Source organism: Pithys albifrons, chromosome 6 (genome assembly GCF_047495875.1).
Source record: "Pithys albifrons albifrons isolate INPA30051 chromosome 6, PitAlb_v1, whole genome shotgun sequence".
Lineage (NCBI taxonomy): Eukaryota > Metazoa > Chordata > Aves > Passeriformes > Thamnophilidae > Pithys > Pithys albifrons.
Window position 1 is genome coordinate 11,419,033 of NC_092463.1, and position 16,673 is coordinate 11,435,705.

The 16,673-nt window shown below is 49.1% G+C and overlaps 2 protein-coding genes across 2 annotated transcripts in view; one reads left to right on the forward strand and one right to left on the reverse strand.

The window, feature by feature from the left end:
* Nucleotides 1-16,673, reverse strand: part of TECPR2 (tectonin beta-propeller repeat containing 2) — a 106,509-nt gene that overhangs the window by 40,361 nt on the left and 49,475 nt on the right. The gene's annotated exons all lie outside the window — the stretch shown is intronic.
* Nucleotides 4,167-5,908, forward strand: ANKRD9 (ankyrin repeat domain 9). Its single transcript, XM_071557484.1, is given in 3 exon segments — nucleotides 4,167-4,241; nucleotides 4,243-4,345; nucleotides 4,817-5,908. Coding segments are annotated over 3 exon segments (1,104 nt in total). The 3' UTR covers nucleotides 5,743-5,908.

Here is a 16,673-nt window from a genome sequence, read left to right on the forward strand (position 1 = left end):
GTGATTTGAGATTGTGAAATGGAAGGACACAGGGATTTGTAACAGCCACTTGCCAATATGCTCGCCTGAAAAACGGAGGTGGGCAAACAGACACACAAAAGACATGTACATGATGGGTGTTACAGACCCAGCTGGTTATAGGAGGGGAGTGCTCTCCTCTGTGCATCTGATGTGCAACAGATATTCATGGTGAACAGACCTCACTCACCACTGTTTCCAGGAGGAAAAGGACAGCCCTGGGCAGCCTTCTTTGGTTGCCTTCCCATCCCTGGTGCTGCAGGCAGACAAGGGCCCTGCTGCTTCCCACCTGGGTGCTCCAGAGATGACCAAAGCAAAGGGTGAAATCCTAAGGTGGGGAACCAGCAGCAGAAGAAACAAAACCAAAAGGTTTCTGGAGAAAATATTTGTGTAAGGCTTCCACGAGGTGTCAGCAACAGCTATTATTCATCACCAGCTGAACAGACTGCCTGGGGCTGCCATCCGCCTCCTCACATGGCATGTCCTCACCAAAGGAGGACAAATCCTGTCTAATGACTGCCAGCTGCCCTGTCTTCCCACAGGATGACTTCTCTAATACAGGAAGCAGAGGGTTCCCCACACAGAACCAGGGCCTCAAGGACCAAAATTATATACTCGCATATGATCCATGACCTGAATAACTCACCAGCTAAAGCAAGACAGTTGAAGCAGCATTACTGCATCCCTTCTGCACACAGGATGCTGGGTATCAGTGATGTACCCTCAGTGAGAGGAGGACATACAGCATATTCCAGCCCAGTGCCCTTGCTGCAAACCCCTGACTTTTATTGTTCCCTACTTCTCTCTGAAGATGTTTAATTTTAGCTAAACAGGACATTAGGCATTTCTATCTGACTTCCTGATGAAGATCCCAGAAGGCTTAAAGCAAAGTGGCAGCTGTGCTGCTCCAGCTCACCAAGGGTCTGGAGCTCTTGTTTGAACTCTGTTGACCTTCGGACCTGAGCCTGCCTTCCCCTGAGGGGACACTGGTAAATGTTCAGCCAAACCCACACACAAAATCCTTGCAAGAACTGTAGTAAATCCCATATCCTTCAGCCCTATTCAAGAATGAGGGGTGTACTCTTTGCCCATCTTTCATCTCATGCTCAAACCTAGCGCTAAACATTAACCATGTTCAGTGTGCTCCCTGATTCTGCTTATTTCCACTTTGCTTTTAATTACACCCACAACCATGCTCATTAAGTCAGTGTGATCCTGCCCTCAATTTAATGAAAGCCTTAGGAAGCAAATGACGTCTGCAACAAGAAATGGCAGAGCTTTTCCCTTTGCCCCATTACGTGGTTGGGGTTTCCGTAGCATTAAGAGGGTTTTAGTTGGTCACTGGCTGGAGAAACCAAAGGATCAAGGTCCCAGAGGAGGGTGAAGACAAATATAGCTCTGAGAGGACACGTCACATTACCCTGATGTGGTTGCACCGATGGAGTAATCTTCATCATGTGCCAAGGAACCTGTGATAAGCCCTCTCATAGTCGGATCAGTAATAAGATCAGTTACTTAATTCAAAGTGATTAAAACCAGGCTGGATTTCAAACAAGAAAGTCATGTCCAGGAGACTGTGCAAAAAAAATATTATCACAAAACTGAAACCTTTCTGGCCTGTCCTGTTTCATGACTGGTGCTGTGCACTCTATAAACAATTTTGGAGGCAAATGTAAACCAGTGCAACTCACAAACAGGCTGCCTTTCCTACAGGCAGGCTCCCACTTTGAATATATGTGACAAATACATTTTGCAAACAGAGGCCAGCCTATGGCTTACCTGGCTGTGAGGCTGCAAGGACTCAGCACACTTCAGCCTGTTTGTAAGCCAGTGCTGGAGTCCAAAGCACCCTGTGGTTTTAACTTTTCCCCCTACCTCCATAGGAATACTTGGCCTGCAAAAAAAAGTCCCATTTTCACACCAAAGACATTAATTTCCTACACAAAAGCCAATTTGCTTTGCAGCTATGCTAATCCCCTGCCTTTGGGCTCCCAACACCACTTGGCTTGCCCAGGCATGTGTGGATGATGAGTAGAAAGAGTTGGGCAACCTGGCGTGTCACTACACTGGACATCCAAATCAATGACAATGTCCTGGCAACGGCTAGAAAAGGATTTAGGATTCACAGTTGGGCAAGGCCATCTCCCAGAGCAGGTGGCACACAGAGATGTGGCAGGTACTGCTGCCATCAGCAGCGGGCAGGTAAGGTACAGGCAGGTGAGGCTGTGGCAGACACGAAGGAAGGGCTGTAGAATTCGCTATTTTTAAGCCATTTGTTTTGATCCTACACTTTGCTACAAATTGTCCCATGCCTGCAGTGATAGAATGTGACTGACAGGGGAGTGCCCTCACGAGAGCAGGGAGTGGTGAAGCGGCTGCCTTTAATGAGTTTTCACCTGGAATCGGAAACGAGCAGTGAAAGAGGATTTTCCGTGCCATGGCTGACATCCAAGATGCCACAAGCTGTGGTGGTTCCACGGGGATCCTCGGATGACGAATCGTGCTGACAAACACTGGACGTAATTCCCTCCAGCAAAGCAGCTCAGTGCATGTTATCCTTCTTTTATTACCTCCCCTCAGATGTAGTCACCAAGAGTTTCTAAGTGTGGCAGTGGCGGGCAGTGTCCTGCCTGGCTCACCTTCCTGCCTCATCCCCTCACAGAGACCCCTGGGGTTTGGTGTGGGCATCACGTTGTGGGGAAGAAGTCACAAAGCAAAGCAAGCACAGTTTCAGCATTGTTTCCCTGGCTGAATGGTGGTTCAGAAGAGGCATGACAAAGAGGACAGCTGTTCCTCACCAGCTTCAGGCTCATCAGGCTCAAGGGAAGGGCTGAGAGTCTGCTGTGATCTCCCTCCCTTCCCACTGAGCAGCTCCACAGGGAGGGCTGCAGGGAAGCTGTGCTTTTCAGCCCACACCTGGCAATCCCCCACACTGTGCACAAGCACAGGTCGTGTTTGTATGGAGAGTGTCTCCCATTCCAGCAGCAAACAGCAGCTGCATGCTGGTGAGGGGAAGGCTGGAGGGACCCCAAGGATGAAGAAACCAGAGCTGTTAGCCATGAACTCATCACTGACTGGCATCGCTCACCTGCAGAGTCTGATCTCCTGACTGAGAGGACAATGACTTCAAGTGAGACAGACTCTGGGGTTAAACACACACTGAGAAAGAGGGAAATGCTCTGAACTCGCTTGGGGGAGATAAGGATGGAGCAGATCACAGGATTTGCTATCAGTAAGGAGCCCTTATGAGAGAGCAGATCCCAGTAATGCCAGCACTTGCTTTCCCAGTGCATGGCTGTTACCCGTACACACACATTTTAGGGTCAAGGGACTGCAGGCGCCCAAGGGGAGTCCTTGGTGCAGGGCTGTGGGCAGTGCCAGCCTCACCCCATGCCATGACTAAGTCCTCACTCTTCTGTGCAAGGCAAATGTCACTCTGTGAGAAATAGGAGAGCCACAAGTTTAGCAAGGTGCACATGTGCACACACGTGCTCCGGCCGAAGGGCAGTGCCAGGCTCCGCCAGAGCCACCCACTGGGGCGGGCAGGGCAAGCCGAGGGCTGGCACAGGCCAGGCTGGGCGCTGCCAGGGCGGGTGGGGGTGTGACACTGGCACCTATGTCCTGCCCCCAGGAGCCTGGCTGTCCCGCAGCCCCTTGCACAGGCACCAAGTGCCCTCGACTCATGCGTCCAGGTCCTGGCGTGCCCTGGCCACGGACTCGGGACCCCATGACCCAGGGATTCTCTGCTCTCTGCTCTGTGCATCCCTTCTCCCCAGCACCCCGTGTCCCTGGACATCACGTACCTGGACTTATACCTCTGGGACCTCAGGACCCCACATTCCCGGGACCCAAATTTCCCTAAGACCCCATGTCCCTGGGACCCCATATCCCCAGGATACCATATCCCCGGGACCCCATATCCCTGGGTTCCCATGTTCCTGGGCTCCCGTGCCCGCAGACCCCCGACCCCCCCGCCCTCGGGACCCCCACGCCCCCGTGCCCCGGCCCCTCCATGCCCGGTCGCTGCACCCGCCCCGCGGCATTCCCGCCCCGCCCCGCGGGACTCCGCGCCCTCGGCCAAGTTTCTTGGAACTTCGCCTCCCGTGACGCACGCGCCGGCGCCGGGCCCCGTCCTCCCTGCGCAGCCAATGGGCGCGCGGGGCGCCGCGGCGGCGGCCAATGGGCGGCGGCCGGACAGTTCCCCGGTCCTGACCGACCTTCACCGCCGGGCGGGGCGGGGGGGGGCAGATAAAAGGGCCCCGCGGCGGCGCGCGGCGCTCCCGCTCCGGCCCCGCGGCGGACACGGCACCGGCGGCACGGGCGGCAGGTGAGCGGGGCGGGGACCGGGGCGGCGGGGGGCCCTGGTGTGCCCGCCGGGGAGGCCGCTCCCCCGCAGCGGGTGGCCGTGCTCCAGGGACGGGAGCGTCCTGCGCGCCGCGGGGAGGTCGTTTCCGTGTACCGGGTTCTGTGCGCCAGGAACATGGGCGTCCTGTGCCCTATGGGGAGGCCGTTCCCCTCTGCCGGGTGGCGGGGACATGGGCGTCCGGTGTACCGAGGGGAGGGAGGGAAGGAGGGACGGAGATCCCGTGCATCGGGATGCGGATGTCTCCTGCACCGGGGCGCCGCGGCGGCTCCCAGTGCCCCGCGCCGGCTAGCCCGGGGATCCCGGCCGCAGTCCCCCGGGCGATCCCGGCCGCAGTCCCGGGGAATCCCGGCCGCAGCCCCCGCCGCAGCCCCCCGGGTAATCCCGGTCCGGGAATCCCGGCCGCCCGGTACTGACCGCAGTCCGTCCCCGCAGGTCCAGGCCGATGGTGGGAGGCAGCCCCCGGCGGAGCCCCCCCGCCCGCCATGCCCTGGAGCGTCCGGTGGGTCGGCGGCTGCGGCGCCGAGTCCCAGAAGCAGTGCAAGAAATCCTCCTTCGCCTTCTACCAGGCAGTCAGGGACCTGCTGCCCGTCTGGTTCCTGGAGGACATGCGGACCATGGAGGTCTTCCACTGGGAGGACGGGGGCAAGGTGAGCGTGTACTCGCCCTCGGAGGCGCTGCTGTACGCGCTGGTGCACGACCACCAGCCCTACGCCCGGCACCTGCTGACTAAGTTCCCCCAGAGCGCCCTGTCCGTGCCCAGCCAAAGCTTCAGCTGCTGCCAGTCGGCCCCGCACCTGGCCATGGCCGTCCGCTACAACCGGGTTCGGGTCCTCTTCCGAATCCTCAAGGCCATCCAAGCCTTCCCGCCGGGCGACAGAGCCGGCCACCTGGACCGCCGGGGCTGTGGTCGCGTCGAGGGCGGCCAGACAGCCCTGCACGTGTCCTGCGAGCTGGTGCGTCCCGAGTGCCTCCTCCTGCTGCTCGGGCACGGAGCGTCGCCCTGCCTGCGGGATAGCGCCGGGAACACCCCCCTCGACACCCTCCTGCAGCAGATTTCCCACATGCCGGCGGCTAACATGCGTGCCAAGCTTCTCTGCCTCGACTGCCTCTTCTTCTTCGTGCCTCAGGACTTCCAGTTTGCAATGAAACAGCAACTGTTGGACAACCGGCAGCAGTGGCAGGACCTCCTGGGGGAGAACAGGTTCCAGTGCCTCGTGGGCTTAGCTCCCCCATCACTGTTTGTCGGAGCCATGCGTGTCTTGATCAGGACCATTTCACCTGAACATTTCCCAGAGGCTCTGGACAATCTGCCTCTGCCTCCCTTTCTAAAGCCTTTGGACTTGAAACTGGAGAGCTAGAGGGGTAGTATGACAGCCTCCCGCTCACCTGACAGAAATAGACTTGTGCTAAAAGTGTATCAGTATACAAAGCTGCTAAGGCAGTGGCCAAGTGTCTGTTTTAATGAGAACTGTGTTTTTAAAAGAATTATATCTGGCACTTTACAATATATTTTATTTAAAGATCCTTGTGATGAGGTGAAGGCTGTGCTGCATTTTATAAAGATGTTCTATGGCATGTGCAAATAAGGGTAATATGGAAGTACGTATTTGTAAATACATCTGAATAAACCAGTGGCAGATGTGATCAAAATACAAATCAAGTGACTGAAAACCCTGGAGTGCCATGTGCCTTGGAAAAGTGTGCGCAGGGTGGGGGAGTATCTTTTTGCTAGGATTTCCCTGTTACATAAGCCTTGCCATCCTGGAACAGGATGACTCCTTTTTTACAGCTCTCCTAATACATCTTGGCAGAGATGCGGGTTTTTTTTAAAGGCACAGATGAAAACTTCCTCCTCTTCTACACAAGACCAAAGAGAAGCCAGATACTGTTACAACTTTTCTAAACAAGCGTGCCAGAGATGTGCATCTGAACAAAATATATTTAAAATGTGCATAAATAACAGTTGGCTTCCTTCTAAAGTTCTCTCTTATCCTCTTGGAGGACCAAGGTGGTTGTCAGGCAGTGGAGAAAAGAAGTACACACATTGCTCTGGCCAAAAATGCTCCTGCCCTGGGAGGGCTGGACCCTGCAGCCCCTCTGTGTGATTGGTGCAGGGTGAGGAGGGCCAACCTGCTTATGCCTGGTCTCTACTATTCCCAGAGGGATTTAAGGAGGTATGGCAGTGGCCCAGGACCCCCTAGATCATGGCTTTTTGGATGGATTGTGGATTCTGGTCCCTCCACTGCTGCTCCCCAGCAGGATGTGATAGGTTGAGCAGTGGACACTGTGGCAGTCTTGGTGTCCACTCTGGGTACCAGAGGGGTAGCTTAGATATCCAACCTTCCACCAACTATGATGCTCCGAGGTACAAAAAAACCCCAACCCTCACAGCTGCTCCAGATCAAAAAGCTCTTTACGGGTAATGTCCTGCTTCCAACACTTCTCTTTTGACCAAGCCAAGGGTACAGCTTCACCTCTTTGCTCTGCAACCTTTACTCTGCAACACTCCAGGCAGTCCCTGTTAAACTGGCACTGGCCCTCTGTGCTTTGCAGGGAGCTGTGCTGGCTCCACCAGCACTGCAGTGATAGTCATCTCCTAGGCCACAGCACTGGAGCTTTGGCTCTGTTCTTGGAAGTTGTCACTGGAACTGTAGGATTTTGTTTCAGTGCTTAAGTTCGTAACCAGGGAGTTGTTTGCCACTTGAACTGTTTCAGCACTGCTGTTCCCTTTGGGGTCATCAAGGAACTGATGTGCTCCAAGAGGCCATCTTCAAGGCACAAATTTCTTTATTTGTGAATTAAGTTTGGTTATGGGGAAAAAAAAAGAAAACCACAGAATGAGGCACTATAAGTGTTCAAGCTTCAGCAGAACAGAGTGGTATTTCATCTAAAATAATCTCCGTACTGCAGCACAATAAAAGATAAGCCACCATACTTCTGAAATTTGAGAAGAAACATGAAGAAGATTGCTATTCTTAGACTGATGGCACTGAAAATGTTTCCTGGAAGAGCAAATGTTCCTTTTCTCCCAAGAAACCAAGCTGATACATGCTCAAACTAATTATCATGGGAAATTTACGTCCCTTGCTGGAAAGCATGGAACAATTCTAACTGTTCTCTTCAGCTACCTTGTGGATTATAAAAATACAGAAATCCAAAGAACTAATCCCTCACTTAGCCACTTAAAAAAATTAAATATCTACATTACTAAATTCTTTATTTGAGTACATGTTCCCCATTGCTCCTGTGATAATAGTGTGGAAGTATCTTTCAAAACAGACAAGTAGTAAAGCAACCAGGTCTAACTTGCACATGGCAAAGTGTTGTGAGGTGGGGGAAGAAACAGAGCTGAGGGTGGGAGGAAATGTTTATCAGCTTTGCTGACAAAGACATAATGAGATTCAGCAGTGGGGAGTTGGTTAGTTGAACTGAGCGCGGGAAGACGCTGCTGCTCCCAAGCTGTGAGGGTAATTACACAGTGGAACAGCATGACAGGCTGGGCGGGACACCCTACACCTTAAAATGAGCCCTTTAACAAAACATGAATTCAAGGCAAAGGCTGCCCTGTGAGTCCCTACTGCCTTCCTACCAGCTCTCGGGTAATTAATTTCAACAAACAAAACTGATCCCCTCAACATGTGTGATGGGTCCAAAGCCAGCTAACTGCTGTGCCCTTCCTGTTATTCTGGGACAGAAGTCAGTGCTGAGCCCACACTGTGGTTTGCTCTGCTGGATGTCACTGATGGACCTGGTTGATGTCTGTGATGCCTAATCTGGAGAGGCTGAGAGGAACTGTGGGCAAACTGCACTGGTGCCTATGCAGATCACTCACCCAACTGGGTCCAGGCTTGTTTTTCAGACAGAGTCACAGCTTGAAAAAAGGCTGGGCTTCCATGGCTTTGGAAACAGAAGTTCTTTGTTTATAGACCAAGTAATAGCAGCATCAGCTTTCCTCAGACTGACCTGCCAGCATGTCTCTGTCCTCTGCCACCTTTGGAGCACAGTGCAGACTCCACAGCCTGTTCAGTTTTCCCTCTCTTGGAGAAGGTACCAACAGAAGTGCCAATTAGTGCCCCTTGCACCACTATTGACAAGCTTAAAGCAAACACTGACAGTGATTATGTCACTGCGGTGCTAGAGCCACAAAGGTGTGGAAACAAGATTCACCAAGTCCTAACACTATGAGAGCACAGGAGTAAGTAGATATACTTAATACCTGCAAGGTAAGTTCTGTCTTACCTGCACAGGTTATCTAATCACACAAGGCAAATTACTCATCTGTAGGAAAAGCTTTCAAAAGCATGTAAGGCAGTATACAGAGCCAGCATTCCTTAAAAGCTTAGTTACAGTCAGTCTTCTAAAAACATCATGAAAACTACTTTCCATCATCAGTGATGAAATCTAATAAATATTTCCCATGGGTTGCTCAAGCACTTTAAAATCAAAATATTCATATACTACCCACCTTTTAGTACAAAGTGGTTTTATTTGCTGCGACAGATAAAAGGGGCCTGAAATGTTTTCATTCAGAAAGCAAGGGGAAAGACAAGTATTGAGTTACTTTTAATTTTGACTCTGCACTTGACTCCTCTCTGCAGCTCTCAAAGTTTAGCCTCTCTACAGTCTGCCATTTTGCCATATTGCAATTTTGAGTAACTCATTTAAAAGATGGATTTGTGATTTTTAACAGCCTTCTTTTACCCAAAATATTAAGTAGTTAAAGAATTCAAACTAACATAAACACAAAACTAGGCGGTTGAAATAGTCTAAAAAATCCCTTACTGTAACATTTGTCTCTGATGTACTGTCCTGCCATACAAACTGCACCCTGGTCCCTGCCATGGTCGTGGCCTGCTGTGAGCACTGCCAGAGGTGGCCATGCCTGATTTTGGCAGAAGTTATTAAGCACACCTGCAAACCACTTGCTTCATGAATACACACAGATACAGAATATCAAGCCTAACATCAGCTTCACACTCAGGACCACATAAAGAATATCTGCTGCAAACAGGTAATCGTTTTGTACAGCTCTGGAGGGAGAGAAAGGGGGCTGTTAATGAACAGACTCCTCCTTGCAGACAAGCCTTGCAAACTAAAGCAGACATTAAGTAAAAGAGAAAAGGAAGGAGGAAAGCAAGAGGAAAGCCTGCCAGGAGAGGAGGCCTTGGCTACAGGTAAGGCTGCAATTATAGGCTGGTTTGAATATGAGGTTCAAAACAGTAAGGCCAAAGATCTGGCACAGAGGCATGGGAAGATAGATAGTAAAAATGGGCCAGGGTTCCAGGTTTGTTTCCTAATCCCTATTTGGCTTGCAATATAAGAAATCTATTGACATCAGCAGATCATTGTGTATTGCATCACCCTGTCTAGGCAAACAAGGTACTCGTGCCATATGCTCAATATTTAAAGAACACTGTAAATCCTTGCAAACCAACTTTCATGGCAGTACTTCCATCATTGCTTGGTGTCAGCACCTGTCAGGCTACATCGCCGTTACTTCACAGTGGTCTGGCTTCAGTGGTCTTTCCTCCTCTGCCTACAATGTGTGAAAAGGAAGCTCTGCTTATGACTTGCTCAGACCACATGAAACTGTCCTCTATTATCATGCACAAGAATCACATCTATGCTGCTACAAGGCTGCTGCTTGCACTGATTTACTCCTGCTCTATTCCACCATGCAGGTGCATGTGTATATGCACCACCAGAGCAGAAGGAGCTGAGTTCCCTCACAAGACCTAACTCAGCAGTCACAGCAGAAAACAGAACAGTTTGCAGAAACATCCGAGATCCTCACTGCTGCTACAAGAAATGGACCCAAGTTCAGCTGCAATACAAAGGTTGCCCCCACTTGCCCTGATGACCTCTGAAATGACTGGTATCTCTTTGCCCAGTGGCTTAGTTGATAAATGAAAAAAAAATCACATAAATCAACAAAGCAAATCTTTAGACTCCTCAAAGAGAAACTAATCATGTTTAGGAATTATTGATATAGGCAAAGAGTCTAGTCATCTAGTCTAAACTGTGTATGATGCAAGCCAGCAGTTCCCATGTTGGGCTTACCACATGATTGATTGACAGCATCTGCTTTAAGTCCAACCCTGTTTTATAGATTTTTAAACTGTGAAGCATCCAAGGCTCTCTGGGAACCTGTGGCTGAGCCAAGCAAAGGTCCCATCCAGTTAACCTCAATCTCTTGTCAGTCCCTAAACCCCACAACATCCCCTGCTATCAACCCTGTCTCCGTACTCTGTAGGAGAAATCACTCATTTCCTAGTGCAAATGCAAGAATTGACCAAAATGGATCAAAGTCAGCGAGGAGGGAGGCAGAGACCCAATTCTGAGAAGCAGGGAAGGCAGAGAAGGACTTTGATCTGTCCCACACCTGGACCTCAGCTCTGTGAGCAAGGTTTCACCAAGTCCGAGCCAGTAAGTCAGGACCCTGAGTGAGCTCCAGTCACACCAACCATTGTAAACTTATTTTTCCTGTACTACAAATGTCATGGGAAACAATGCAAATCAACACCTCTCCTTCAGGAAAGCATATTAAGCCTGAAAAGCTCAATTCCCCAGTTCAGGCCTGATGCAACCTATTCTGAGCCATGGCAAGACACTTGCCTGCCTGGAATATGAGGAGAGACCATGGACCAGTCAGTCTTCCTTCCCTGTGCTCCCCAACTAAAGCAAACACAAGGGCAATAAGCTCTGTGGATATCAACAGGGAGATGAACAAGGCATTGGGGCCAGCCAAGTCCTTCCCTTAGGGTCCCCTGTGGAAAGCAATGGACGGAGGCCAAGGGAGGAGAGAGACTTGCAGGCAGAAAGCACTTGGCTGCATGCCTCAGCCCGGGCAGGGAGCAGCTCCCAGCTCCGAGGAGGGCAGTGCCCTGCCTGCCACTTGGCTCCCTGATTCCTGCACCCTTTGCTATGAGCACCACGGCTCCTCTCCCACAGCCTCACAGCTCTGAGGGTGAACTGTCTGTCCTCCCACCAGTAATCAGGCAGTGTCCACAGATCCTGACTCTTGTTTGGAACACTGGGCAGCCCCATCTTCCCTCTCAGCCAGCAAAGCTCCTTTGCCCAAAATTGTCCCTCTGCTCTTTTGTTCCAGCCCCACTGGTAATTACTGTTTTGATGTACAGGATGTTTTTTTGGCATCATGCTCTTAATATTCAGGCTTTATTTTATAATCACTAGAGTTTTTCTTTTAAATAGTGCAAGTAAATTGTAGTAAACACACACAACATCACACTCATATTTTTGATGTGATGTCATTTCCCTGACAATGTTTAAGGCAGCATTTTAGAGCAAAGCCTAAATAGGTAAGTAACTTCTAACTCCCAGTAAGAGAGAAAATGAAGTCCCTTGGGTTTTTGAACATGCTTTCCTCCAAGACCATCTGCTAGTGCTCTCCTGCTCTCTCGCACTCCTGCAATAAGGAAAGCCATTGCTGGTTAGTGACTCAAAGTGACAAGACAGAGGGATGCAGACTCAAACCGATTTCAGTTTCTTGTTAATGACATGTTCAGTCAGGATTGTGGTTAAAGGCAGGCTGGATAAAATTCCCAAACTAGTAATGAAGGTGACCCAGGTGACTGCTTGTCCACATCTTCTGTGAGGAGAGGAGCACATCACTTTGTGCACATCACATCTGCAGCCTTGCCCAGCAGGAGTGGGGCTGGCACTCTAGGGACCCTGGTCCTCAGAAAGCTGCTGACAGCACCATAGGGCTGCACAGACACTGCAGAGCTCTCAGTGTTAGCCAAGGGAAAAACACATGCCAGTGGGAACAATGTGGCACTCCCTTGGGTTTGCCTCCTCCTTCAAATGCCCAGGGTTTGACTCAGCTTTGCTGCCACCTCATTTTCCCTGCCAGTAGCAGCAGCAGGGCTGTGGTTAGACCACAAACACCTGGGCAAAAAACACCTTCTATGACAGCTGTGAGCTGCTGGAAGGGCAGACCAGGTGAGTCACTCACTGACTCACTCGTCAGGTAGAATATTTTGAAGGATAAAACCAGATCATTTCTTTCAAAGTGAAATTTGTATGTATCACCCAGGCCACCTTCAGTATGTATCACCCAGGCCACCTTTCGGAGTTTTGCACAATGTACCAGCCAGAGATGGCTGGTTCACATCCAGCAACATCATATCCCAACCTTTGTGACAGGTCATCAAGCCTATTATGCCATCAGCCAGGGCTGTGGTATCATACTCTAGGTGAAAGACTTAAGGTGTACCTCCTCATAACCCTTTGCTCCAGTCAGTCTGGTCTCGATGAGACTATGACTCTGCCCGAGGGCTGTCACTCCAGACTAGGTGTGCAGTGGCAGGCACCCCACCCTCTATTCTTTCTCTCAGGAATAAAGTCCTCTCTACCAGCACCGTCTGCCCTAAGACTTTTCTCTGCCACTGAACCCTTCCATCCCCCTGCTCTTAGGACACAGGGGAAGCCCACCACAGGCATGGTAATGGGCCAAAAGCATCCAACCTATCTTTCCCTACTGAAGGGACTGAGTAAGTCCCAGCTCCTCAGTGAGATCAAGCCCCTGAGGAGGCACAGAGTAGGAGGCAGCTGGGGGTTTGGGAGAACAGCATGGCTAGGCAGACAGTGGGGCCAAGCACCTCAACACTTGTATCATGAATGCTGTGAGAACCTGAGGTCCTAATTCCTTAGTACCACACAGTATCAGCTGTGCTTACATATGTGCTTAGATACACCTAGTAACGATATGCCTGTGGTACTGAGCCACTGCCCACATGATGAATAACCAGCTCACATCACATCTACTCCCCTTGCCAGTTTAGAGAGATACCGAGATGTTAAATCCCAGCTTCTGAGCTTGAGCTTTTTCTGAGCTATTTACCAGCAAATATTCTTATCAGTAACATCAGCAAATGTTCTTATCAGTAACATCAGCAAATATTCTTATCACCAGAGTTCTCTGGCTCAGTATTGCCCTGCAGTGGCCACAGCAGTGGCCTTTAACTTCTCAGTTTTCACAGACACTCACAACACAAGCCAGCTAGCAGCAGACATTGCCCTGCAATAGTCCATGCTGCACTTGCAATCAGCATTTTTGCTGGTATCAGGCAGGTGTTTCTCTCTACTGTGCAGCTAAGCCCCCTGGAGCTAGAAAGAGAACCACAATGGTCTGCTCAAACAGCAGGACTCTGAGGCGTCCCCATCCTCTTTCCACTTTAGCTGAATGATGGGAGAAGAATAAAGGGCAAGCGAGTTGCTTTGCTACCCCGATGGTGAAGCAGTAATTTTCCAAACTAGAGCCAAGCAGAAGAGGGAAGAACTGACAGTCTCTGCCCACCTCCAAGTCAGAGAGAAAAGCTCTGCTTAGCAAATTCTGTGCCTTTCAGAGGGTGCTTGGCAGCACTGTGCACTCACTCTGGGAGGTAACAAGTCCCAGCTGTTAGTCTGGATCTGCATCTATTCACCTTTTCAGCATTTGCAGTTCGTGCATGGGAAGTGGCACTGTACTGTACCCAACTAAGGACTCAGAGCTGGGAGGGTCTTCGGAAGTCTTTTGTTTCAGAATCAAAAGAAGTCTTTCCTGCCTCCTACTTGGGATTTGATGCTTTAGAAACTGGTTGCTCAGATACCAAACAAATCTTGTGTAGACTCCCTGTTGAAACAAAAGCATAGAAATTTATGCAACCAAATCCCTGCTTTGGGCTGTGACCTTACCAGGCCCTATTCATGAATTAGGCTACACTGAAGCTTCACTCAGATCCAAACCTGACACTGATCCAGCTGACTCCATAGGGGACACCCTTTCTGATGGGACACATACCAAATATGCTGTTATAATGCCATGTTGACCACAAGGCATTAAATACAGTGTGGCAGAAAGACATGTCCTACCCCTCTGGCCGGTGTCTGTGAAGAAAAAACACAGTTTGGCTACTGAGCCCATGACTCTTAATCTCAGCTGGCAAAAGGGCTGCATGCTCTGTGACAGCAAATCCTGAGCTCCGAGCCTACAGAGAACCTGTATTCTTTGAAGTATCAAAACATGAAACTAACACAATGCTCATGGCATTTCTGCCTGCCTTCCTGTTCCCCAGCCTCTGCAACATAATTTTGTGTGAAATTATGGGAAACCATAATTCTTTATTGGTTTGTTGCTCATTTTTCTATTAATGTAGGATGTACGTGCCCTGACCATCATGCTGCTTCCAAACCCACATCTTCACTGTAGCTCCAAGCTTGATGCTCTGCTGAACTTCTGATTCACAAGGGTCACCCCTCCCTGCTCACCACTCAGGTTTTTCCCTTCCTGAACAGCCTTTGGGAACGGTCCAACCAGTCAGTCTGTTAGCAGCAAACCTTCAACTCCTGTTTCTAGTTTGCCTCCTCTCCTTCTATGTAAAGACAAATCTACTGCCAATTTGGAAAATGCTGCTACCACAAGAAAACAGGGAGAAACACATGAGATGGCTGGTTTGGTAGAAAAAGGGTTACATCATACGGCTCAGGCTTTTTGAAATCCAACACTGACACTCTATGTGAGCATCCACTTGTGGAGGGATCACCCCTGTGGGGAAAGACTATTGAAATGAGCACTCAGAGCTTGACAAAAATGGATTTACCACACAAGGTTAACCACTTGCCCTTTACAAATCTTCCGTATTTCTGTAATGCCAAATCATCAGTGGTCAAATTAATTTCTCTTATTTATGTTCTTGACATACTGATTCTAAAAATAAAAACAAACAAACCAACCCCTTTATGTTACAGCTATTACAGGTGATGTTACATGTGTTATTAGCCAGCTGATTGTGTCGCTTTCATGCCTCCTCAACAATAAAACTGTGTTGTTTTCACACAGGATATCAACAAGCCCTGAACGTTCTCAAGGATAAGAGAATTGCTGGAGGACTCGTGTGCAGAAATACTGAGTGTTCACAGCACCAAGTGACTACACAGGCTGTTCACTTAAGAGATGGACTTGATGACCCCTGTGGGTTCCTTCCAACTCAGAATATTCTGTCAGTCAGTGAAAATAACATGAAAGAAAGATGCACATGTTCTTCACCTTCAAAATTCCTGACTTTCTGCTAATGCCTTTCAGATCCACAAAAGGACATTAAGAATACTTAAAGAAGTGAAAACAAGGTGATACCACCTACATAAAAGAATCAAGGAAAGCAACACAACATTAAATGCCTCTGATAAATAGATGTTATCATCCCTTTATCATTACAGGGATTGTTCCCTTCCTCCAATCTTAAATGCATTATGGAATGGAACTGCCACCATTTCCCGACAACAGCACAACCTAATAAGTCTTATTATAAGGAAATGTTTCCTGCCATTAGGCTTGATTCTTCTTTCTTCATTCTTCTCCTATAGATCAGAATTATTCTCTTCAGCATGCCCTGAAACCATCATCTTACCTCTACTCTCCCGAGAAACCATGGATTGAGGCAGGTGTTCTTTAAAGGCTCTTCCACTTTCATACTCCTCTCCAAGGGAGAGCATTACCTCTGCTCATACTGGTTTTCTCAGAATGTCTTTTCTGAAATTTAGGTGCCTTCAGCTGTTTTTAGTAACCTAGATGTGAACACATGAATATCAGAGCAAAACAAAGCTAGGTTAGCACTGTGCTATGCAGAAGAGCTTCACCCCAAACCAGGACCAAACCTGCAAATATTACACAACACTGACTACACAGGGCCTCTGTAACTTGGGCTATCTTTTGAAAAGATATGCTCCTGTTTCCCAACCAGTGGCATGGAATGGCTGCCAAAGATACACCTTACTGATGTGAACTACAGCAGAAACACTGGGATAGAGAGAGGGAAAAACAAGATGGTTCCTTCCCTAAGTATCCTCCATGTTAAAATTTTATGAGTCATTGCCAAAGAAGAAAGACATTTGGTACCTATCACATCATAGAAAGAAGTAGTATTTATTTTGCAAAATCACTTGCTTGGGATGGCTTCCAAAAACATCCCATACTTGGCTGAAGAGAAGCGGAGTTGCCTTCAGAGATGTCATATGGCAAAGTGTTAGATCCTGCTAATAATACTCCTGCAGCCATATCCAGGATCCATAGTAGTGAAAGCTGTGCCATGGATATATATGAGTGAATATGAAAGACAAGTGTTCCACTTGTCTGGCTGCGTTTGCACAAAATAATTTTTCAAAATCGTTAAAATATTTTATTTTTTTTCTCTAGTCACCATGGTACAGTTATAACTGTGAACAGTATTTCCTGAGTGACATGACAACTGAATTCAGATATTGTAAATCTGCTATTGGGAAAACAGGTAAA